Below are 26515 nucleotides of genomic sequence, written 5' to 3' on the forward strand. Positions count from 1 at the left end.
CTTATTTTTAATTGTTGTCCTCCACCTTGGTTAGAAAACCGGGGAAACTACTCTTCAATGACTGTACTAATTCCCAAGTAGCACTCAACTCACGGCCATGCTTCCACTTGGCCAAATACTCGGGGTAAGAAGCCTTTCGAGACCATCTGATCTTTTGATCAAGAACCAACTCGATTTCAAGTGGAATGAAATGAGTGGTATCCTCCAAACTCGGAACTTCCTAAAGAAGAAGAACTTGTTCATCCTGTCCCAACCGCCCCTGCAAGCAGCTAACGAGGAAAACGGGATGGACAATTATGTTTGAGGGTAGATCCAATTTATAGGAGAGATCCCTAATCTTCTTGATAATCTCGAATGGTCCACAATATTGCAGAGATAATTTCGAGCATTGGCCAGTACATATAGTTTTAAAAACCTTCAGTAAGATTAGGTACACCCACACTCTCTTGGAGATCACAAGAATGTCAATGCTGGTTAGCATAAAAGGTAGCCCGCCACTCTTGGGTGGTCTTGATGCTTTCCTTCGCGATTACGAGCATTTCTCGCAAGTTGTACAACGAATTGGCTACAGATTGCATCATGACGCCTTGGAGCACAATGGCGATTGAAAATGGGCCTGTAGACTCGCTAAAGGGCGGAAGACTTTAGCTTTCACCCGATTTTGACACTGTTTAACTTTACAACACAAAGGATCTTCACGAAGAAACCTATGACTGGAATTCAACACTTGAAACAAACCACGGCTTGGTAGCTAGAATGCTCCCAAGCAAACAGTGACACCTCCTTGGCCCTTTTGGTATTTCTTTATTCAACTAAACTTTGGAAAAAAATCATGTAAATTCCTACGAGCTGTCCCGCTTTTATTGGGCTGAAAATGACCTACTCTAGCCCAATTTCGGTAACATAACTGCAGGAGGAGGCTTCACAGACAAAATCCCCATACCCTAGGTGACCTCCCGTGCCCATTAGAGCACTTTGAAAAACATGGCAAAAAAATACAGCATGCTGAAAACTCTGTTTTTCGCCCCTAAAATGCACCAGATTGCCTATTTCGCAATTCCCTAGCTTTCCCGAAGCTCCTAGAACTATTAGGGTTCAAAAAGGGTCAAAACCCTAAACCTGCAGAAAAACACAGCAAGCTGTAAATCCCTGTGCGGGCTGTGTTTCGCATGTCGGTCGCATCCATAGCAAGCCCTCGAGCTCCCGCACCTGTAGGGCTACTTGCCCTTTGATTTGGACTAGATTTCTCGCGAGAAATCTCTCCGAATCAACCTATACCTGCGGGGATTAGCAATTAGCTAGTCCGGAGCTTGTGTGCAAGAGGCTCTTGCCTCGGCAATCGCGCATAAACCCACACAACTGTACATACAAATGAGTAGCCCTTGAGCTGGGCATCACGATTCTGCATTCATAAGGGGAGAGAGGTGCACGAAAGCGGAATCATTGTGCTACATAGAACAAAGGAGAAGGCAAGCTTTCCATTGAAGCTGTGATCACCGGCACCCACTACTCACAATCAATTCCAAAATCAGCCTCTCTCTCTCTTCATTGATTTGGGGCGCCCAAATTCACCTGAGGTGGCCTGCAAGTTGCTCATGTGCTGCCAAGTGTCTCTTATGCTCTTTGGAGTTAAATTCCTAGTACCCACCAACTTATAAAGTGTCACGTGGGGCCTAAATGACTTTGAATTGAGCCTAGCCAACCTTTTACTGCTCGGATTTCAGTGTCGATTGGCCCGACCAACTCGTAGCGACCTGGCCTTCATTGCTATGGTGAAACTCTCCACCGTCGGCCGTTTCACACTAGCTACACAATGTTCGACTATTTAAGACTTTCAAAAGAGGGTTCCAAAAACTAAATAAAAATCTAAAAAAAAGAGACCAACAACTAAGGTTAGTGGTTGTCACGCAATCGGTGGTTTTGACTCATAACCATACATGAGCATGAACACGCTATACCGAGTAGTTGACACCCTAGTACTGTCATAAGAAAATGCAATCTGTGGGAGATAACGTTCCCAATCAGATTGACGAAGGGAGACATGCGCGAAGCATGTCTTCAATTGTCTAATTAGTACACTCATTCTATCCATTGGTTTCCCGGAAGACCGTGTCTACCAAAAATTACCAGAGAATTTGGGATCACAATCACTCACAATCTCCTCGCGCAAACCATTAAAGTTTATATAAGTGCTCCACAAAAAGCTTAGCTAATTCATGGCTCTTTACGGTGGTGCGAGTAGGAATAAAGCGCGCCACTTCGCGAGTTGATCAACGACAACCCTCATGGCATCATGACCATGATTGCCCCCAAGGCAATCCAACTAGAAAATCCATAGAAATGCTAGTCCACTTCTTATCGGGAATCTATAGAGAATGTAACAACCCAACACGTCCTTGACGTTCAGCTTTATTGAGCTAACATTGCACGCAATCTCACAGATACTTCCCAACAGAATCTTTCATGTGCGGCGAATAGAAATACCGGCTTAGGAAGGCCAAAGTACGGTGTGTACCAGGGTGTCTTGCACTCAATGCATCATGACACTCAAACAAAATTTGCTTGCGGATATCCTCATCAATGAGCACACACACTTTGCCTTATTAAAAAGCAGTCCACCTCAAATGGAATCCTTGACCGTTACTTTTTTTGTAGCCAACCAACGGGCGTCTTGACTGCCATTACTCTCCGTTCTACATAATCGCAAGACATACACAAGTGAAATCTTTCCTAGGTTCAACTGAATTTTTCACGAAATTCATCAAAACTACACACACACACTTTGCCTTGTTTAAAAGCAATCCACCTAAAATGGAGTCCTTGTCCACTACCTTTCTCTCCATAGCCAACCCGGAACCGACAGGCATCTAGACCGCCATTGCTCTTCGGGCTACGCAATCACAAACCATACCGCAAGTGAAATCTTTCCTAAGTGTCACCGGATTTTTCAAAAAACTCATCCAAGACTACGCCAAGATTGTTGAGCCCATTACAAGTTTACACGCTTGCTACAGGGAGTTAAAACCAAGCAACGTAGTGATAGTCCATCTATCACGTGGACCGATGAGCTCAATCAACTTTTTCAAACATTGAAGCAACTTGTTACATCTACACTGATGTTGCAGATAGTAGATCCGAACACACCCTTTGCGGTGGAAACGGATGCAGGTGATTATGCCATGGGTGTTGTTGTCTATCAAGAGCATTTGAAAGTCACAAACTCAAGAACACGCAAACCCACTACTCCACACGAAAAGGAATTGTTGGCAATCATCCATGCTTTGAAAATTTGGCATCATTACCTCTATGGTGCTTACATCATGATATGGATTGACCACCATTCATTAAAATATCTTTGTGATCAGCTTGACCTTCGAGGTTACATGGCAAGGTAGGTCGAGCTATGCTACCGTAAGGGTGCTACCAATGCGATGGCCGATACCCTTAGTAGGATCTTGGAGGTGAATGTTCTTGAGATCTTGATTGACTTCCATCTCTCTCTCGAAGGGCGTTGCCAGACAAATCCTCACTTTGGTGAGATATGACGACGAGTCAAGGAGGGAAACCGGGCCATTGCAGGATCATTCGCACCTTTTCGAGATCAACGAGTCTTCTTTTGCATCTGCAAGAAAGCAGAAGAAGCGTGTACGATTTGAAGGACTACCCGGTTCTTCTTCTTCTTCTTCTTCCGACAGTTCTTCTAGCTCCTTTGACTCGAGCGAGGAGGACAGAAAAGGCAAACAGCGAGGCAAAAAGCAAAGCTTCGGAAAGGGCAAGAAAAAGGCAAAGAAACCCAGATTTCGCCCAATTTCTGACAGTTCTACAAAGGAGTCATCCTCTGACAGTTCGGACTCCGATGACCACATGTTTTATGCAAAGAAGAAGCATTTTTACAGAGCCAACCAATATGACTTCCTTGAAGACAAAAGCAAGAAAGTAAAAGAATTCAAAGAAGGTGGACAGTCAATTAAATTTGAATCCTTTTCTGGATTCCGAGATGCTTCGAGGGCTTTGGCCTTCATTCAATTGTTTGACATAGCCTTCTCTGGAGGGCACTACTCAGAGCACTCCAAGATTAGGAGGGCTACATCTTTCTTCAAGGAAAATGCTCGAACGTGGTGGTTGTCACAAACTGTTGACGTGTCAAAGCCCTGAAAAATGGAGCCAACTTGCAGATCCTGGCCGAGGGGCCTAAACCCTAAGAAGAACAAGTAACAGAAGAAGAAGTCTTACCAACTTATGGGGACCCCGTCCGATGGGGGCCTAGTGACATAAAGGAAGTAAAATAAAGCAAGACCCACACACACATGCGCGCGCGCAAAAATTGATGATGTGGCAGTTGTACGGACGCTCCGTGTTTTGCACTGACTGTTGACGTGGCAGTTGTACGGAATTCCGCAAAATGCGTTGGCAGCTTTTTGGCATTGCTTTTGGACCAGAAGCTTTTGAGTTTTAAAGGCTTTTCACTGTAATTGCTTTTCAGGCCAACGGCCTTTAAATATGAGGTTAGGGCTCATTCTCTGGCATTCTTCCTAGAGAAGGTGCAGAGTTTGGAGTACCGGCTTGTAGTGTGTTGATGCAATACAAAGAAATACCGAAAGGGGCGCCAAGGTTTGGGGCCAATACTCTCTGGGGTGGAATTCCGCCACTCCGTGTCGCGTGTCGTCTCTCTCTTTCAGTTCAGCTGTTATTAAAGTGCTAAAAGTCTGTTCAGTCTGTTCTTTTCTATTGGCACGTGGTGCCCATCTTGTGACAGTGGTATCAGAGCATCAGGTGTGTGCTCCATAGTTACCGGGGAACGCCCCCTAGCCCCCGTTCCGGCGTTCCGGGGGGCAGTTCTCTTCCCGAACGTTCCGGAACGTCCCGGAATGTCTGACATTCCGGGTGGCCAATGCAAACCGGAACGGCCGTTCCGGAACGTTCCGAAACGCCCCCGGACCGTTCCGGAATGCCCCTGGAACGGCCAACGGCTACAAACAAATTTGGCAAAAATTGAAAAAATTGAAGTAAATGTTTGGGCTTCTTTTGAAAGTGTGCAAGGCCTCAAGGACTCATAAAATGCACCCCCCTTCCCCTTTCTCTTCACAAGCTAATCCTCAAGGCTCAAGCTCTCCCTCTCACTCTCAAGATCTCTCCCTCTCAAGACTCACTCTCTCAAGGCTCAAGGCTTCAAGCCTTCAAGCTCTCTTCCTCTCCCTCCCACTCTCTCAAATCTCTCTCTCTCTCTCTCTCTCTCTCTCTCTCTCTCTCTCTCTCTCACATCATCTAGTCATAGCAAGGTTGAATGGTCTTCAAAACGAGTTTTTTGTGAGTATTAGAGTCAAAGCACTCTAATACTCCTTGTATTTAAACACAAGGAGCTAAAAATTGTACTATTTGGGTGTTTTTTATACCTCCCGTTCCGCGACGTTCCCGTTCCGGACCCCTAGCCGTTCCTTCGTTCCGCGGGGATCCCGTTGCCGTTCCCGTTCCGCGTTCCGGGTAACTATGGTGTGCTTTTCTGAAAGCACACCGGTCCTACAAAAGAGCAGACAGAGCTATTGGAATTTTACTTGAAGTATCTTCGGGTCCCGACCCCGAACTTGTTAGGCACTCCCACCCTTACTACATCGCGCATCGGACGCGCTCCCGTCTTCATCGCTCTGTCTTACATGGCATAAGCCATAAAGAACCCAAGACATAGAATTTATGGATTCAGCAGAATATTTGCAGTTTTTCCTCAACGAGCTTCACGACATTCTTTGGCGGCATCCTCAACAGAATCTTCTGATGCTGCAAAGTTTTCAACAATTTTTGAACTACATGTTACCCCCTCTGATGCCCCAAGTGGTACCTCCTCCTTCGGCATCAGAAAGTACAAGAGCTTCCAACCAGCAACCTTCTCATCCATCTGTTCCGATCGAGGGAGTCTTCAGGAATATGGTGTAGCCATCTGACCCTGATCCAGTGCAACCGCCTTTGCCACCGCCATTGGCCCCACCTCCACCACCGCCACCGCCACCAGGCTACAATGGTTGGAGCCCATATGGATATCCTTATTATCCATACCTAGGATATGCGGCTAACCAACCCAAAGATTTCAAAGACGATGGCACGACAATCAAATTTTTCACTTTTTCCGGGGTGAAAGATCGCAAGAAAGCATTGCAGTTCCTACAGCAATTTGACAACATCTATGCTTTGGGGAACTATACAAAAGAATACAAGATTTCTCGAGCAACAGGATTTCTTAAAGATAATGCTATGCAATGGTGGAGTTCAATCGCGACACAACCGCATGCTCCAAGGACTTGGCAAGCTTTCAAGACAGTTTTTACACGTAGTTACATGACTTCGATGTTTGAAGTTCGGATTTTGGCAAAGTGGGGCAACTTGAAAATGCTTGCCACCGAAACCATGGACGACTATAACCGAAGGTTTCTTGACGTGTACCTTCCAGTGTCCTTCTTTAAGTTCATTTCCTTGGAGGACTCTTCAACAACAAAAGGGAGAGACAAAGAAGAAGAGAAGATTAACCGCTTATTCTTTACTTCTTCTTGAGAAATTGTTACCTAATTCCCATATCCTGAATTCAAGTCTTGGGTTGATAATCACCACGAGGGATCAAAGATGTCATCAAAAACCAAATATGGCAAAGTCGGACAAAATTGGGCCATAAACTAGGAAACTTAGAAAACTTGGGAAATCTTGTCCAAATCTGAAAAGATTTCAGCAGTGTACTAAGATAGGCTCTATAAACATGTGCACCAAGTTTCACCTCAAAAGGATGCCAAACATGGATTGCGATCCATTACCTTTTTTAGTTTTTCCAGCCAAAACCATACCATCAAGTCCTAATTGTTAAGAAAAGCCTAACCCTAAAGTTTCAAGTCATTTGGATTCCTCCTTATTAGATTGGAGACCCATCATGATGGGTATTCTGTACAAATTGACGGCTAAAGCCATGGCAGTGAGACTATCTCCATTTCTAAAGAAAAGTATACATGTAGCCCAGTCTGGATTTATTTGGGGTAGATCTATTCTAGATAATATACTCACAGTCATGTTGGGAGTTGAGGCTTTCCAAAAACTAACCAAAAAATGGTTTACCAATGCGAGCGCTAGACCATTGGACTACCATCACCATTGTAAGAATATTGTCTCTCCAAGCAAGTTACCATGCAAGAGCTTATGGACCATGCCGCGGTTGGCTACAAGCTCATGAAAGGAAAGTTGGAGTTTACCACAGAAGAACCTCCGGCCACTAACCAGAACTCACGACAACAACGAACAAATTCTCGGGAATCCCATGAAAACCAACCTTAACAGCCTCGTCTGACACAACGTCAACGAGACACCTTGTTACAAGAAGGCCGATGCTTCGAATGTTTCCAAACCGGGCATACGTTCAATACATGTCCTGAGCGAGCCTCGACATCCTCAGTGCAACCTTCTGCTCCCACGTCAGACAGATCCCCAAGGCCACCTCCGGCCAAGAGGGCTAGACTTGCTATTGGACTAGTACCCGATATTTATGGTATACACCTCGAGAGTTTTAATGAATTAAACAAAAAAGTCAACGGAAAAGTCAACGGCTTGAAAGCTCTTATTTTCTTTGACCCCGGAGCTATGGAGAACATCATCCATCCAGAATTCTTGAAGCAGATGCACTTTGATTATGATGCAGAGGGCGGAGAAATTGAAGTTGAGCTAGCCACGGGGCAAACTCAAAAAGTGGTACCGCTCAATGGTTCTCTTCCAGTGACTATACAAGATTATCATGGAAAGCAGATTTCCACATTATGAAGTTGGGCAATTGCGACGTTCTCTTGAGCATGCCCTCGCACGACAAGAATGATGCAACTCTCCAAGTTCGGAACCGAACCATCACCGTCATGCAGAAGGGCAAGCCAGTTGTCCTCAAAGTTCGGTTGTCCGAACAAAGCCCTGAATAACCTCTCCAGTTGTTTTCTAGTTAAATACTTTTGAACATTGTTTGAGAAAGTATTGTTTGAAGTTTGTTTGAAATGGATGCTATCTGTTTTAAACCTGTCTTGGTGTCGATTTGAATTGTTTGACTCTGGTTTTAATACTTGTTTCAATGATTGGTGATTTTACTCCCAGGTGGAGAAGTGAGAAATACTGTTTTGGTATTGTTTGAACCTCGGAACGACACAGGCCGATGCCTGGGGAGCATTTCGTTGTATGCTAGAAAAGCTCCGAACGACGCAGGCCGATGCCTGGGGAGCATTTGGTTGTATGCTTGAACCTCCAAGAGACGCAGACTGCAGTCTGGGGAGCGTTTGGTTGTACGGTCCTCTGAGCTCATGGCCCGGACCTTTTTAGGTTATTTGCGGGTGGAGTGACGAGGTAGTCATTGAGTAGCCTCATACCGCAGACCGTTTGTCTCGGGGGAGTACTCAACGGCGTTGTTTGTTGTGTCTTGTAACATGCATATGTAAGCATTTGTGTTGCATTGTGATGTGCCAACTACTGAATATTCCTAACTGGATAAGATTGCCTGGGTATGTAATTGCATCAAGAGTCAAGACACCCGTGGAAGATCAGTGCGGTCTAGGTGTGATGGCTAATTTTACTACGCCAGCATATCAAGAGTTCCGATCTGGACGAAAGGAGAAGCCAACTCCTTGATCAAAAGAGCCGAGAGGAGAAGCCAACTCCTTAACAAAAAAATAGCAAACTGATTGACCCTCGGAATGACCCTCGGACATTTTTGAGCTAACTTGAGTTGTTTTGTAGATATGTTGTAATCGTGGACGATTACTTTCTTTCAAGAAGGGGGGATGTCACAAACTGCTGACATGTCAAAGCCCTGAAGAATGGAGCCAACTTGCAGATCTTGGCCGAGGGGCCTAAACCCTAAGAAGAACAAGTAACAGAAGAAGAAGTCTTACCAACTTATGGGGACCCCGTTCAATGGGGCCCCAGTGACATAAAGGAAGTAAAATAAAGCAAGACCCCCACACACACGCGTGCGCGCAAAAACTGATGACGTGGTAGCTGTACAGACGCTTCGCGTTTTGCGCTGACTGCTAACGTGGCAATTGTGCGGAATTCCGCAGAACGCGCTAGAAGCTTTTGAGTTTTGAAGGCTTTTCACTGTACCTGGTTTTCAGGCCAAGGGCCTTTAAATATGAGGTTAGGGCTCATTCTCTGGCATGCTTTCTGGAGAAGGTGTAGAGTTTGGAGTACCGGCTTGCTAGCATACTTCCTGAAGAAGGTGCAGAGTCTAGAGTACCGGCTTGTACTATGTTGATGCAATATAAAGAAATACCGAAAGGGGCACCAAGGTTTGGCGCCAATACTCTCTGGGGTGGAATTCCGCCACTTCGTGTCGCGTATTCTCTCTCTCTCTCTCTCTCTCTCTCTCTCTCTCTCAGTTTAGTTGTTATTTGAAGTGCTTAAAGTTGTTCAGTCTGTTCTTTTCTATTGGCACGTGGTGCCCGCCTTGTGACAGCCACTCGGAAATTCACAACTTTATAAGTCCAATTGAAACTAGGGAATTAACTCAAAGGGGCAAACTGGACACTTGGCAGAAGGAGAGCAGCCTGCAGGACACCTCAGCAAGAGGGGGCGCCCAATTTGAGAGAGGAGGCTGATTTTTACACTAAGTGACCTACAATGTGTGTGTGAGTAGTGGGTGCAAGTCTACAGCTTTAATGGAAAGCTTGCCTTCTCCTCTGTCTCATGTAGCGCGATGATTTGCTCTCGTGCATCTCTCTCTCCCCTTTGGCACATATGGTAATGCCCCACTACTTGGGCTACTCAGATGAATATGTACACTTTATGGGCGTTTTGCCAAGGCAAGAGCCTTCTGAACAGGAACCAGATTAGCTAACTGCTAATCCCCCACAGGTATGCACAGTTCCATCACGAAAAATTGCAAGTTTGGAGAGTTTTCTCGCGTGAAAACTCGTCCAATTTACAGGGGAACTGTCCCATTGCGTGCGGGAGCCCTTGGGACACGCGTAGGCGTGCTCGCTCCGCTAAAAACGATCCGAAACAGCGAATTACAGCCTGCTGTGTTTTTCTGCAGGTTTAGGGTTTCGCACCTAAACTGCAAGGGAACACCAGGGGAGAGCCTTGGGATGCGTGTATAGGCTTTTGGGCACCCGGCAGTGAAAAACAGAGAATTACAGGCCGCTGAATTTCTGTGACAGCTCACCAGAAAAGCTTCCAGATAGCGAGGGAATCCGCCCTAGACAGGTACTTTTGACCTACAGGGGTTTTTGCCCCTTATGCTACCAAAATCAGGTCGGAAACCTGCCTTTTCAGCTTGTACTAAGTGGTCGGATCGTCTACCTTAAATTGAATAAAGAAATACCGAAAGGGACGCCAGTCTTTCGGGCCTACAGGGTGTCGGTCTCGTGTGCACAGTGACATTCTAGTCGCTCTTTCCTTCTCAGTGCTCTGTGTAAAGTTAACAGGTAATTGAAATAGTACCGCCCTCTACGTTGTACAGGCCGGTTATACGCTTCTTTCTGTATTTCTTTTTGTATTAATCTGCAACTCCAAGTACAAAGGAGTGGGAGGCTCTCAGTCTCAGACTCTGCGTCCAGATGCTCTGCAGAGTGGGAGGCCTGCCCCCCCTTATAAAGGTTTTACAAGGGATGCCAAAAGCAGAGCCCCAAAAGCTGTAAATAAAAACCCTTGTAAAAATAAAGCAACTTTTCTCTCACAAGCCTTGCTTGAGAAAAATAAAACTATCTCTATCTCTTGCTTATTGCGTAGAATAGAGCAAGTCAAAAAACTGCTGCTGTCTTCCGTAAACAGCGCCGCAATTCATGGGCTTCCATACGGCATGCCACATCAGCAGGGCTGCGTGATTTCCGGATCCGTACAGGGCTGCCACATCATCATTTCAGCGAGCAGCATGTGTGTGTGTACCAGGCAGCCACGTCACCAGTTTGTGACACTGGTTTTACGGTCTTCACTGATCATCAGAGTTTACGCTACTTCTTGTCACAGAAGCAACTTTCGGAAAAGCAAATACGGTGGGCTAACATCTTGTCACAGTTTCACTTCCAGATTGTCCATGGTCAAGGATAGAAGAACTTGGTGGTAGATGCTTCGTCTCAAAAGCTGCTAGTCTTGGCTATTTCCGTGATTCATCATAGAAGCTTCGAGGACATGGTTGATCAGTATGCCACAGATCCAAATTTTTCAGATGCATTCACTCAAATACAGAATGGGGAGGTAGTAGCAGGATATTCCATACGGGATGGCTACTTGATGAAGAAAACGATGTTGTGCGTTACACAGCCGTTGAGGAAAAAGGTTCACTGAATGCCATTGTCCACCTTTTACGGGTCACCGCGGCATCGTTACTTCTTTTGGCAGAGACTAAAGAAAGATATGGACGACTTTGTACGCAGTTGCTTGGTATGTCAAAAGGTCAAGTTTGACACGCATAAAGCACAAGGATTGTTACAACCTTTACCCATTCCCACCCGCCGCTATGGATTTCATTTTTGATCTCCTGAAGACACAAAGTGGGCATGATGGCATTTGGCCGTCACCGACAGATTTAGCAAGCAAGCTCACTTCATACCAATGAAGAAAACAGTCAACTCGGATCATTTAGCGAGACTGTTCATTGCTCACATTTCAGATTACATGGCATGCTTGAGACAATAGTCTCTGACGGAGATCCCCGATCACGAGTTTGTTTTGGAAGGCTATTTGGGAGAACATTGGCACACGGTTGCAATTCACGTCATCAATCCACCCGCAGACATATGAGCAATCTGAAATTGCAAATTCAATCGTACTGGATTTATTGAAGTCTTACATTTCTTATCAGAAGACTCAATGGAAAAAAAACTTGCCCTTGGTGGAATTTGCCTACAATAACACGATCCACTCTTCGACGGGGAAAGAGTCATTTGAGATCATTGAAGGTGCTCCGAAGGTTCCATCCTTCCTTAGCACGAAAGATAAGATTTTTGAAACCGACCAATACATGAGGGACTTGGACACTGCATTTGCCGAGGTCCAAAAGGCTTTAGCAAAATCTCAGGAACGACACAAGAAAGCAGCAGATCGACACCGTCGCGATTTAAAATTAAAGGAAGACGATTGGGTGCTCTTACGTTTTGAGAAGGCACGCCTAAGAAAGAAAAGGGAAAGGAGCGGCTTTTTCCAAAGCTTAGCATGAGGTACTATGGCCCTTTCCAGATAAAAGAAAAGATAAATGATGTCTCCTTTAGACTGTAGCTACCCGATACTTGGAAGATTCACAATGCATTTCATGTGAGTCTATTGAAGCCTTTTAAAGGTGATGTGCCCGATGATGGGGAGCCTGATGAGCAACCCGAAGTGGAGGAAAGCAAGGAGATACTCATTCCAGAACAGATTTTGGCACACAAAGACAAAAAGATAAAAGGTAAAGCAATTAGGCAGCTCTTGGTTAAATTCAAGAACTATCCTACATTGGATGCGAAGTGGATGGAGGAGGACGACCTAGCAGATACTCCTCAGATTTTGGAACTTTACCTTGAAGCATTCGGTTTAGCATAGTCTACTCTGATAGAACCCCGATTTCAGCATGAGTGAATCTAGTGCAGCAGGTTTGCACAAGAGGGGAGTCACTCCGCTCCTTTGTCAACGGATTACCCCGATTTTGAATAGTCACTGATGTCCCCCTTTGGGTTTCAGGGATACTAGTGCAAGAACTGAAAGACGAAATGATTGCAGCATTTCGGTCTCATAAATCTCTATAAACATGATTGCAATAATGATTAGTTAATCGAGCATCTGCGAGGTCTGGAATAGATCTAGATGCGATTACTAAATACGTTGCCAATTAATCATGGTCTGAGATTTGGAATGAATTTGTACGTGATTTGTCATGTGATGTCTTGTGATGTCCTGTGATGTCCAGTGATGTGACTGTCGATTTGTACAAGTGCTAGATGTGTTGTGCCTAGTGCGTCGGTAGTAACAGTCAGTGTCTACTAAGACAGTTTATGGTCTCTGTCTGTTTTGCAAGCGTAATTGAGGGCGATTAAAATTCTTTCAAGAGGGGGGTATGTCACAAACCAGTGATGTGGCAAGTCCCCGGATACACACACAACATGCCACGTGGCAGCAAGCCCGAAAAACGCGGCGCTGACAGGTAGAACGGACCTCCGCAATATCTGTTGACATGTTGACATGGCAGTGTATGGACACCCGTAATTTGCGCTGGCTGTTTTTACGTTGGCTGATTTTGGGGCAGCTTTTGGATTATAGTTGCTTTTGAGTTTGAGATTTTGGGCCTCTGCTTTTGGGCCTCCCTTGTAACAATAAATATGTCTGTTGGGCCTCATTACTCAGAGCATCTGGATGCAGAGTCTTGAGTATGAGTTCCCGCAGACTCCCTTGTGCTTTGCACACAGATTAATATAAAAGGAAATACTGAAAGGGGCACCAGCCTTTGGGGCCAATACCTCTTGGCACGGAACTACGTCGGGCCGTGTCGACTTTTGTTTTAAAGTGAATCTCTGATGTGTCGCGGTAGAATTTAGACTTGGGGTGTCCAAGTTTGTTACATTAACAGACGGTAACTTGAGCCATCGGGAATATTTACCGGTGTTCAAATAATATGATAAGTAGAACAGCAGCCAAATTCAATGCAGAACGCGTCGGGACAAACATATGAATAAGATGGTGTCCCCGGTTTGTTCAAAAGAATCACAATTTAATATTTTGACTTTGACCGCCCAAGAAAGTGGCCGATCGGACACAGTATAAACACATCTCGGCATGAGCAAGCAAACTGAGTCTAAAGGGACATGGAAATAACAGAGTACCAGAAGATGGGTTGGTCCCCCCCCCCCCCCCCCCCCCTAATAGTATCTTTATTACTGAGGAGAAGTCTATACAAGCACTTGAACCGAACATATTACCACGTTCATTCTAGAATAAGACTTGATGGCTCCCAGAAGCCTCGCCTTCCTATTCCTAGGGCAAAACCCTATTCCAAGAAGCTTCTGTTCCTTATTGCAAATCCTCGAGAACCAAGGTTCTCGCTTCTAGATCTCACCTTCCAGACTCAGGGCATAGCATCCCTGCAACTCTCTTCCGATTCGGTTTCCACAGTCCTCTTCCTACAGAATAACTCTGCTTTCCTGGACACAAAGTTCTTCCCTTGGGAATTTCAACTTTCGGATCACATCTCGAGAGTCTACCACTCTCGGATCCGTGGATCTACTTCCCAAACTCGGGTACGAAACCCTTGGGCTGATCTGGCTCTAGTTCCTCAGAGCGTTTTTCTCCTACAGAGACTTATGCCTTCCTCTGCTCCTACTCTCTCGTGAAGAGGTAGTACACCTGCAAACACACACAAACACGGGACCACAATTCGTTTGGCGAATCCACAATTCATACCTCTCGCTCTTTGCGCGGGAAAAACGACCTCCGTGCTTCGTGGTCTTGCGATCTCTTGCGTCTTCTGGCGGCAGTCTTCTCTTGCTAGCGCTGGCAACTCCTCCCTGAGAGAGGGTGTGTTCTGCTAGAAAGAGGGAGAGAGAAAGCGCTCGCGCATCTGTTGCCTTATTTATTAGAGGTTGCCAGCTTATTATGTGGGCGACCGGTCACCTTTTAAAAATGGTTTGAACCTACCCAAAAACATAATAAAACCTTATAAGTTGAAAAGATGCTTACACAGCACTTCCCAGGCGTCTCTGGATGCAACCACATGCACACATGCAATGCAGACATAGACTTCCTCGCGAGAAAGCATCTGCTTTTCCGAAAAGCAACCTGCTTTCTCAGAAAGCAACTGTATTTCCTCAAAGTTTCCTCTGAACCCATCTTCATTCAAGTGCTTGCTCTTCCTTGTGCACAATTCTAACACAATTCGGAATTTCCTCCTGACTATGGATAATCCCTTTCCGATGCACCCGTCACCCACCTTGTGACGCATCAGGAATACCCATCACCTAGTCCTTTCCTATCGAACTTACGATACAATCTCCTTCGTGATGCTCTATGTCACCCATCCTATGACGCATCAGAAATGTCCGTTCCCGGATGGTCGAATACTTCTTCCTGATGCTCCCTGTCACCCATCTGATGTGACGCATCAGAAGTACCCGTTCCCGGTGGCCTTACAGATATTCCCTTTCACAGTGCTCCCGTCATCACTTTGAATGACGCACTAGAAGTATCTTTACTCGGATGTCTCCAGTGAGAAAAACCCTATCACTTAAAATTCCAATGATTCATTTGGAATTATTTTTCTGTCAGATAAAGCCAATTTAGCAACAAGAGCCCTAACCACAAGTCCCATTGTAAGCATAGAAGGCTCATTGTTCAAAACATGTAGGCGGCAGACCTTCCACACCACCCAAGAATAGTAAGTAACATGGGACACATCCCGAACAGCTCAAACAGGGAACGAGATACAAGGCTTAGAGAAAAATCTCGTTTCCACAAGAGGGGTATGACACAAGGAAATGGTGCTCGGAGGAGGGGAAAGAGAGGACAGTGGGGATGAGAAGCCCAAAAATGAGTGTCCCACGTTACTACGCACCCAAGTCATTAGGGAGCAGAGAGTAGAGAAGAAAATATCATTGGCCCACAACTCAAAATCATGAACGAGAGGACAGTGGGGATGAGAAGCCCAGAAATGGGTGTCCCCATGTTACTACGCACCCAAGTCATTAGGGAGCAGAGAGTAGAGAAGAAAATATCATTGGCCCACAACTCAAAATCGTGAATAGTAGCTGGAAACGTCTCTATCTCTTAGATGGAGACAGTCAATATGGCTTGGGTGTCCCCATGTTACTACGCACCCAAGTCATTAGGGAGCAGAGAGTAGAGAAGAAAATATCATTGGCCCACAACTCAAAATCGTGAATAGTAGCTGGAAACGTCTCTATCTCTTAGATGGAGACAGTCAATATGAAGATCGGGTCCTCAATTACCCCTTCCAAAGTCAAATGAGAACCAAGGAATTGCAAAAGCCGGTAAACTGCATGTAAGTCACAAAATTATTATGGAGCCATGCACAACAGATGAGGGTACATACTGCATGCCAAACAATATGAAACTAGGTACATAACCATTAGCAGTGTAGCAAAATCTATGGCACATATATGTGGCAGTGAATGCATGTTGGACCATGGCATTGGTCGTGCATGAAGTGTGACAACCACTTCAAAGGCCCCAAATGCATGATTGATACAAGCCAAGCTCTAAAACGAATGCTGACAGTGTACTCAAAGACAAAGACAAACATCTGGAGCCTTAGCAGAAGGCCAACACTAGCCATGGGGTCTACTTGCATAATCCACCAAAAGCCCAGATTCAGATTTAAAGGAAAGTGCAAGCTATAGACTTGAGGTCGTCATCCATAAGACAACATAACATGAGCTCCATAGTATTGACTCCATGACATCCCCACTAACGACGTCGAAGCCCAATCGTGGGTGTGGAACTAGGCATAAATATATGCTCCCACACATACACAAGCCCATCTTTCTACAGTCATGAATTTGCATGCACAAGGGAGCACTGTCAATTGGGTGTTCACATGCAAAAATCTTCTAATCAGCTGTTATTTTGAAGTTTAAAAGTGCTCTTACCCTACTGTTTCAAGGTTCACCCCCTGTCCATCCAATCATTAGAAACAAGGGAGAACAAACGCCTTCAAATGGCCCAGATTACTAAAAGACTAGTAAACTTGGGAATGGTTCATTATGCAAAGCTAACGGAAGTGCTCCTGATAGAAGGGCAGCTGACCAAAAAAAAAATCAGTGGGCTTAGTAGGATCAAAACAAGGTCAAGTTTTGAATACAAACACAGAATCTGTTACCAGCTGAATGAGAATACTGATAAAAAACCAACAAGCTTCGATTCAATATGAGAAGTCACTTACCGACAGTTCCAGTACCAGCTAAGGCTACACCAAGCCAGTCAAGTGAATTCATGGTCTCGCGTAGATGAAAATGGGAGAAAACTGCTAGTATTGCCAACCCACAACCAGAAACAGGTTGAACAACTGAAACCTACATCAAAATTCATATTATATAATCAGAAAGTACAATAATTGGGAGAAAAATGTATTGGAAAGTGTATACAAGTTGTGCAAAAGTACACAGAACTCTTTTTTTTTTTTTTGGCAAAAGAAGGGGTTTGTAGCCTTTGCATTTATTTCATACCTTTCACACATACCATAAGGGATTTAATATAAGAGAGTTCGATTTTTAAATCAACAGTAAAAGGTCACTTTAGGTTTAGTACTAATGTCATTCCTTTGTGTGCATGAGGTGGTTAAAATTGCATGGCTGTTCCAGAAAAACTAAAAAATTCAAAATAAACAGCCATACAGGAGCTTCAGAAACTGCCTTCAACATTGCCAATGCTCCGAGGATATCCAAGCAAAATCCCAAAATCCAAGTTCTGCTTGAAATATATGCTCGCATTACCTGTCAGAAATAGACAGCCCAACTCTCAGTCCACGAGTGTCAATTGCGCCATCCTAGCAATCTTATCAAAGGATACTACAGAAAACATATGCAAAATGTTGCAATACTTACATACTTGAATTTGTGGTAACCATATATGATAAACTAATCATAATCTAGAAATATAGATGAGTTGCAAATTAGAGTTTCACCAATAGAATAAACCATCAAGAAAGTCTGAAACACCATGAACATCTTTAATCCGTCTCTGCCTTTACTAGTAGGGACCACCACTAGAAGAATAGAGTGACAATCAATCGTCCCCCCCCCCCAGCATCTGCCTAAAGTTGGAATTTGCCCTACCCTTGTACTGACTCCATATCCAAACCCATGCAAGAAACAGGTGTAAGGCTGATTGGGTTCCTATCTTCCCAGAACCATTTTCACGATAGTACATTTGAATTCTTCCATTTACCATCGTACATTGAAAAGTACGCAGACATAATATCAGATGATTAATTATGGGCTAAAGTATCTTTGATGTGTAAATATAAAAAGAATTGGATAAAAGAGAAAAAATCCTCTATCCCCAAGCTGCCATGACAATATCAAAAGTGGTTTGTCTCAAAGTAACACGTAAAATCGGCAAAGCTATCCATGTGAGTTAGGCATCACTTTCATTTGAAAATCTTTGACAAGAACGATTTCAAAAAGTGTGTGTGTGTGTGTGCGCGCGCACGCACGTTTCAACGGTCACTATGACTCCCTTGTAGGTGCCATGGATGTTGCTGAAGAGAAATTGTAATCACCCACCAGCCAGTTATCCTCACAAGGCAGTGGAAGACAGCAAATCTGCAATTTTCAGCACAATTGTAATGTGCAGCGGAAGTGTTTATGGATTTAGCTCGGATCTAGTACTCCGCATAAACACAAGGACACTTTACTTCACTTGAAGAACTGAACTGAAAGAGAGAGAGAGAGAGAGAGAGAGAGAGAGGGATGCCAGGTCCCAACCCTCAAAAACCCCTTGCTCTATAGCCAAAGCAAGTACTTTCTTTAATCTTGCACAAATGCTCATACAATGACTGAATGTTGAGATGCTAATGCTAATGGATGTTGATGCTACTGATGCTGGGTACTGGGATGACGATGTCGACGACGACGATGATGTCAAGGCTGAAATCTGAAAACGCTAGGTACTTTTGCTGTAACAGACTTGGACACTCCAAGTCGAGAATCTATCGCGACACCACAAATAATCACTTCAAACAGTTCACAGTTTACAATTGATTCGAAACTGGCCCGGCGGAGTTCCGTGCCTAGAGATATTGGCCCCAAAGACTGGCGCCCCTTTCGGTATTTCTTTCTGTATTTATCTGTGTTCAAAGTACAAGAGTGGAGGCAGGCGCTCACACTCAGACTCTGCGTCCAGATGCTCTGAGTTATGAGAAGCCTACCCGCATATTTAAAGGTTACAAGGGGTGCTAAAAGCAGAGCCCCAAAAGATAGTAAACTCAAAAGCTTGTTCTCTCTCTCTCACACAAGCTCTCTTGAGCCAATAGAAATAAAGCAAGAGCTTCTCTCTCTCTCCCATCTCTTGCGTAGAAAAAGCAAAGTCCAAAAGCTGTCCAAAAATTGCCGCAAATTGCGCCGCGATTTGTGGGCGTCCGTACAGCTGCCACGTGTCACCAGCGTGGAATCCGGAAATCCGCAGCCAGCCACGTCAGAATTTCTGCAACTGCAATTTCCCTACAAGAGAGTGTGTGTATTAGGGTTATGCAACGTCACCATTTTGTGACATACCCCCCTCTTCCACTTCGGGTTGCTCATCAGGCTCCCCATCTTCGAGCACATCGCCTTAAAAAGGTTTCAAGAGACTCACATGAAATGCATTGTGAATCCTCCAAGTGTCACGCAGTTTCAATCGGAAGGAGACATCATTGATCTTCTCGAAGATCTGGAAAGGTCCGTAGTATCGCATACTAAGCTTTCGCAAAAGCCTCTCCTTTCCCTTCTTCTTTCTCAGGCATGCCTTCTCAAAACGTAAGAGCACCCAATCATCCTCCTTCAATTTCAAATCGCGACGATGGCTATTTCTTTCTTAAGATTTCGGCAAAGCTTCACGGACCTTGGCAAAAGCCGTGTCTAAGTCGCGCATATACTCATCAGCTTCAAAAAATCTTATCTTTCATGCTTAGGAAGGGTGGAACCTTCGCAATACCTTCAATAATCTCAAATGGCGCCTTCCCTGTCGAAGAGTGTATCGTGTTGTTGTAGGAAAATTCCACCAAAGGTAGATACTTTTCCCATTGAGTCTTCCAATCCGAAATATAAGACTTCAATAAATCTAAAACCACTGAATTGGCAATCTCAGATTCCGCGTCAGTCTGCGGGTGAAAAGATGATGAGAACTGCAACGGCGTGCCAATGTTCTCCCAAATTGCCTTCCAAAACAAACTCGTAAATCTGGGGTCCCTATCGGAGACAATCGTCTCGGGTATGCCATGTAATCTGAAAATCTGGGCCACAAACAGTCACGTTAAGTGATCCGGTTTGACTGTTTTCTTCACTAGAATGAAATGAGCCTGCTTGCTAAATCTGTCAAGAACAGCCCAGAAACCATCGTGATCACTCTATGTTCTCGGGAGATCAAAAATGAAATCCATTGCAATACTTTCCCAGGGGCGGGTGGGTATGGGCAAAGGCTGTAACAATCCCTGTGCTTTATGCCTATCAAACTTGACCTTCTGGCATACCAAGCAACTGCGTACAAAATCGTCCACATCCTTCTTGAGTCTCGAACAAAAGAAGTATCTCTCTACCCCTTTCAAGGTGGTAGCAATGCCGCGGTGAGACGTAAAAGGTGGACAGTGGCATTCGGTCATAACCTTTTCCCTCAACGGCTGTGTAACGCACAACATGGTTTTTCTCATCAAGTAGTCATCCCGAATGGAATATCCCACTACTGTCTCCCCATCCCGTATCCGTGTGAAAACGTCTGCAACATCTGGATCTGTGGCATACTGGTCGACCATATCCTCGAAGCTCCTATGATGTATCGCAAAAATAGCCAGAACCAACGGCTTCCGAGACAAAGCATTTGCCACCACATTCTTCTGCCCATGAACATGGACAATCTGGAAGTGAAATTGTGACAAGATGTTCGCCCACCACATCTGCTTTTCCGATAGCTGATTCTGTGACAAGAAGTAGCTTAAACTCCGATGATCTGTGAAGACAATAAAATCCGCTCCAAATAGGTCATGTCGCCACTGAGTAAGAGCATGAATAACCGCCAAAAGCTCTTTCTCATAAAGTTGTTCTGTCAATTCCGGCCTTGAGAACAATCGGCTCTCGTAAGCAATGACATGGCCTTCTTGCATTAAGACCGCACCCAGACTACGACCACAAGCATCACAATATACTTCAAATGACTTCTGCAAGTCCGGCAAAGTCAAAATTGGTCCTCTAGTCAATTTCTCTTTCAATGTCTGAAAGGCAAGTCGCGTCTGTGGGTCCCCACGAGAAAGGGACTCCTTTCTGTGTCAAGATATGCAAAGGGGAAGCAACCTCTGCAAACTTTCTAATGAACCGCCTGTAGTACGAACACAAGCCCAAGAAGCTTCTATCTTCATGGACATTCTTATAATCGGGCCAATCACGGATGGTCTCTATCTTGGCCGAGTCTATCTGCACTCCTACTGCTGACACAATGTGTCCCAATAAGTGTATCTCGGGTAGGAAAAAATCCCTTTTCTTCCCATTAATCACCAACTTGTGCTCTCGTAATGCCTGAAAGACCTGTAGCAGATGTTCTCTATGTTCTGCCTCATCCTTGCAGAAAACAATGATGTCGTCAAAGAAAGTGCCAACAAATAGTCTGTACTCTCTAAAAATCCTGTCCATCATCCGGTTAAATGTCGAAGGAGCATTGGTTAGGCCAAAAGGCATCACCAAAAACTCAAATAACCAAAAAGTCGTCCGAAAAGCTGTCTTGTAGACATCTCCCGACGCGATTCGGATCTGATGATATCCGCTCTTCATATCGATCCTGCTAAACACCAGAATCCCTGTAGTCGGTCAAGAATATCATCGATCCTAAGAATCGAAAATCTGTTCTTGATGGTGATTTTGTTGAGAGCTCTATAATCGATGCACATTCTCCAAGATCCGTCTTTCTTCAAAACCAACAACACTGGAGAGCAGTACGGTGACGTACTAGGCTGGACAAGACCCTTTTCCAAAAGGTCTTTCACTTGGTTCATAATTTCTTCGTTCTGGGCTCAGCTCACACGGTAAGGTGGGCCAGTTCGGTGGTGTGCATCCAGGTATCAGATCAATGGTATGATCCTCAGGACGAGCGGGTGGTGGCTCGCCTGGCAGGACCTCTAAAAAGCAATCGGCATGAGTGTGGAGAAAATCTTGGCATTCTTTATCAAGTTCAGACATATATGTCGTATTCTCATCATTCAACTCTCTCAAAAAGATCGAGTAAACAAACAGACTGGATTTCAATAATTTTAAAACGGCCGAAGACGATACAATAGGGACAGACTTGCCCTTAAGTTTCACATCAAGTACAATTATTCGGCCCTTCTCTGTAGTCAAAGTTTCTTTTCTTGCCCGATAATCAACCACAGTATTGTTCTTATGGTACGAGGCAATTTCCAAGAGGACATCACAACCTTCCAAGGGCATTACGTAGAAGTCCTCGTGCCCCAAATACCCCTGACAATGCAACCGAAGGTTGCCAATGACAGGTGTAATGGCTACATCCCTGCCGGGTGCCGCTAGAACTACCTCTGCAAGTGGTCCCATCCGATCGGGAGTGATCTCGAGCCGCGCCACCAATTCCGGTGAAATGAAGTTGGTCTTGGCTCCTCCATCAAAGAAGATGAGGGCTTCTTGGTCTTTCACTTTGCCCCAAGCTCGGCAAAGTTCTGTACTCTCGTCCATCGTGCTAGGATCGGTACCTATGCAATCTGGAACCAGTCCAGTTTTCATCTTGCCTTTTCTTCCACATTCCTCAACTGCTCTCGAACTCTGGCCTTTCGTCGTCCTTGTCGTTCTGTTCTTTCTGTGCCTTTTTAGGGCACTTCGCAGAGGTGTGTCCAGTTTCCCCGCATCCGAGGCACTTTCCCTCCTTTATGTAGCGAGCCCTCTCTTGAGGAGTAAGTTTTGGTCGTGCATCTTTCTCTTTCTTGTCTGAATTGCTCTTCCTCTTTCTACTTTCATTTGTCGAAGTCTGTTCAACCTTTTGCGTCATGATTTCATCTGTGGGGTAGGTCAAACTGCCTGAGTGTATGGCAAAACCCCGTTTCACATGACTCATCAACTCCTGAATGGAAGCTGACTTTTGTTCCAAGCAGTGATCTCGGATCTCTATAGGAAGACCCAAAGTAAACCGCTCAATCTGTTCCTTGAACGAGATCTTCTTAAATGAAGAGGTTGGTAGAAAAGAGCTCTAGAATCGCTCGCAATAAGCGTCCACTGTATCCTTCTTGGTCATCCGAAGATGGTTCCAAGCAGCTCGTATGTCGCGTTCATACTCTCGAGTCAGCCAAGAAGAATAAAAAGCCTCTTGAATTTCAGTCATTTAACTGGTGCTATCTTGTTTAACAGAAGCGTGGACCACCAAGTTCGAGCATTTCCCTTAAAGTAAGAGACAGCTCTCCGAATCTTTGAGTGCTCTGAGTAACGCCCTCCTGAGAAAGCTATGTCAAACTGTTGTACAAAAGACAAAGCCTTCGAAGCATCTCTATAACCAAAAAACGTGTCAAATTTAATTGACTGTCCACTTCCTTAAACTCTCGAACTTTCTTGCTTTTGTCTTCCAGAAAGTCATATTGGTTGGCTTTATAAGAACTATTCTTCTTTGCATAAAAGCTATTGTCATCAGAGTCCGAAGTAGACGAGTCCTCTGTAGAACTGTCAATCATGGGGCGAGATTTAGACTTCTTTGCCTTTTTCTTGCCCTTTCCGAAGCTTTGCTTTTTGCTTCGCTTTTTGCCTTTCCTCTCTTCTTCGCTCAAGTCAAAGGAGCTAGAAGAACTCGAAGAAGAAGAAGAAGAAGAACTGGGTACTCCTTCAAATCGAACACGCTTCTTTTGCTTTCTTGCCTTTTCAAATGTAGACTGACGACCCAAATAACCCGTGAAGTGAGGGCCTTTCTTTTGCTTTTTGTTGTGCTTTTTAACTTTGTTCTGCACGTCAAAAAGCTAAGCAATTCATGCATCAACCACCTCTTCTAATTCTTGTTCTGTATACTTCTTGGGAGTAGGAGGTTTCTTGAGAGCCGGTTTGCGGGGTGGTTTTGTGGTCTACCGCCACTGCGTGTGCACCTCATCGAAAGAAGTCTGGCTCATATGTTTTGCAAATTTCGCGTCCTTCGCAAAATTAAGCATCATCTTTGTTGCATCGCCGATCAATTGTGGACGCTCCATCTCTTGACGCTCCGCCGGAGTAGGCCGAGGCGGGCCGTACTCCTCGCGTGAATCTTCGTTGTGATCTCTTCCCGCATCTCCAGATGCAGAGGAAGTCGACAGATCTTTGCATGAAGCCATAGGTGCCGCGTAAAAAGGATCAGATTTGCCGTAGGAGAGAAATCGGCCGTGCTCTGATACCACTATAACAGACTTGGGCACTCCAAGTCGAGAATCTACCGCAACACCACAAATAATTACTTTAAACAGTTCACAGTTCACAATTGATTCAGACACTAGCCCAACGGAGTCCCGTGCCTAGAGATATTGGCCCCAAAGACTGGCGCCCCTTTTCGGTATTTATCTATGTTCAAAGTACAAGATTGCAAGCAGGCACTCACACTCAGACTCTGCGTCCAGATGCTCTGAGTTGTGAGAAGCCTACCCGCATATTTAAAGGTTACAAGGGATGCTAAAAGCAGAGCCCCAAAAGATGGTAAACTCAAAGCGTGTTCTCTCTCTCTCTCACAAGCTCTCTTGAGCCAATAGAAATAAAGCAAGAGCTTCTCTCTCTCTCCCATCTCTTGCGTAGAAAAAGCAAAGTCCAAGAGCTGTCCAAAAACTGCCGCAAATTGCGCCGCGATTTGCGAGCATCCGTACAGTTGCCACGTGTCACCAGCATGGAATCCGAAAACCCGCAACCAGCCACGTCAACCTTTCTGCAACTGCAATTTCCTTGCAAGAGAGTGTGTGTGTGTGTGTTAGGGTTATGCCACGTCACCATTTTGTGACATTTGCTGTGAATCTGCAACTGCGGCAGTAATGCGGCGAGGATCTACAACCGCCAATTCATGCAAAGCCGAAATGCAAAAATGCTAGCTGATCTGGGCTAATCTGCAAAGCGCTGGCTGCTTTGGGCTGAAACCAAAAACACTAGGCTGATTCTGCTAGTGATGGTCGATGCGGCGAGGATCTGCAACCGGGAAGGGTGCGGTACAAAGAGGTTCAGAACTGATCTGAAAACGCAGGTTTTATGGGCTGAAAACGCCGGTCTTCTGTGGCTGAAAACGCTGGGCTGAATCTGAGAAAACGCGATAGCTTTTGAGGTGCTGCCGATCGGGTGCTTGCATCCTTGTATCCCTACTTCTTCTGCTCTCTACTGGCACCCCATGCTTCCTTATTAATAAATGACCTATAAGAGGTGGTTCACGTGGTAAAATGCCAGCATGATGAATGTCGTCCTGTGCAAGAGAGGGTATGCAATTGTGACCGGCCTAGACATGCACGTCCTGCTGGAGGCTCACAAAGGTGCCAGGCTCAGTCCTAAGCTACTGGATCATGCTAGACTGTGGCAGAACATGTCCACATTAGCGCAAGACAACAATGGAGAGAGAGAGAGAGAGAGAGATCAGCTCACAAATGGATGAGACAACAAGCTCACAACTCATAGAATTAATACTAGAGAAAGAGAGAATACAGCTCATACAGAATGTAGAGGAAATGGAGATTACAAGGTAGAATAAGAGAGAAAGGGAGATAGATTGATGGAGAGGCGGAGTTCCTCTCCTACACACTATTGGCCACTGAGTAGGCGCCCCAGCTGGTATTTCTTTATATCATTAAAATTCAGATAAAGTACGAAGTGCAGAGAGAGAGAGAGAGAGAGAGAGAGAGAGAGAGAGAGAGAGAGAGAGAGAGAGAGAGAGAGAGAGAGAGAGAGATGGTGCCTAGTGAGGGATGACAAGAACCCCTTAAATAAGTGTGTGCAGGCTGAGATATTCTTGTGCCAATCGCCTACTCCTGCTATGCACGAACTGCCTCTGTGTAGGGCATGTAACAAACTTGGACACTCCAAGTCAAGATTCTACCGCGACACAGCAGAGATTTACTTCAAAACAGTTCACAGTTCACAATTGATTCGAAACTGGCCCGGCGGAGTTCCATGCCTAGAGATGTTGGCCCCAAAGACTGGTGCCCCTTTTGGTATTTCTTTTTGTATTAATCTGTTGCGCAAAGTACACGGAGTGGCTGGGTCTCACTCTCAGACTCTGTGTCCAGATGCTCTGAGAAGTGAGAGACCAAGCCACACTTATAAAGAGTTCCAAGGGATGCCAAAAGCAGTCTGCAGAGCCCCAAAAGCTGTCCCAAAAGCTGGCGATTAAAAAGCATTCAAAAATAATGCATCACCTCTCACAAGGCTTGGTAAAAATAAAGCAAGGCTTTAAAAAAATAAAGCTCTCTCTCTCTCACTCAAGCATTGCGTAATGACTGCATAGCCAAAGGCAGGACCAAAACTGCCGCAAAAGCTGCCTTTTCCGTACGTTTTCTGCCATGTCAGCCTTCTGCGTTTTCAGCCGGATTTTGCGCCGCATTTCATGGGGAGGTCCGTACGCTGCATTGCCACGTGTCATTGCAGGTGTGTGTGTGTGTGTGTGTGTGTGTGTGTGTGTGTGTGTGTGTACCATGGGCAGCCACGTCACCAGTTTGTGACATACCCCCCTCTTGAAAGCATTGTAATCGCCCTCGATTACGCCTGCAAAACAGACAGAAGCCATAAATTGTCTTAGCAGACACTGACTGTTAGTACCGACGCACTAGGAACACACATCTAGCACATGTACCAATCGACAGTCTCATCACAGGACATCACTTGACATCACATGACAAATCACATTCAAAAATTCATTCGGATCTCAAACC

The 26515-nt window shown here is 45.1% G+C and overlaps 1 protein-coding gene across 3 annotated transcripts in view; it reads right to left on the reverse strand.

Moving 5' to 3' along the window:
* LOC147449832 (magnesium transporter, putative (DUF803)) overlaps window positions 1-26515 on the reverse strand; it is a 76698-nt gene that overhangs the window by 27463 nt on the left and 22720 nt on the right. For all 3 annotated transcript variants that reach the window (XM_086522190.1, XM_086522189.1, XM_086522191.1), the window contains exons 2-3: window positions 17316-17414; window positions 16865-16994 (exon numbers count right to left, since the gene is read on the reverse strand). In XM_086522190.1, coding sequence (XP_086378316.1) covers window positions 16865-16994; window positions 17316-17414 — 229 coding nt within the window. The remainder of the gene's footprint in view (window positions 1-16864; window positions 16995-17315; window positions 17415-26515) is intronic.

Source organism: Adiantum capillus-veneris, chromosome 10 (genome assembly GCF_014529385.1).
Source record: "Adiantum capillus-veneris isolate H3 chromosome 10, ASM1452938v2, whole genome shotgun sequence".
Taxonomy (NCBI): Eukaryota; Viridiplantae; Streptophyta; class Polypodiopsida; order Polypodiales; family Pteridaceae; genus Adiantum; species Adiantum capillus-veneris.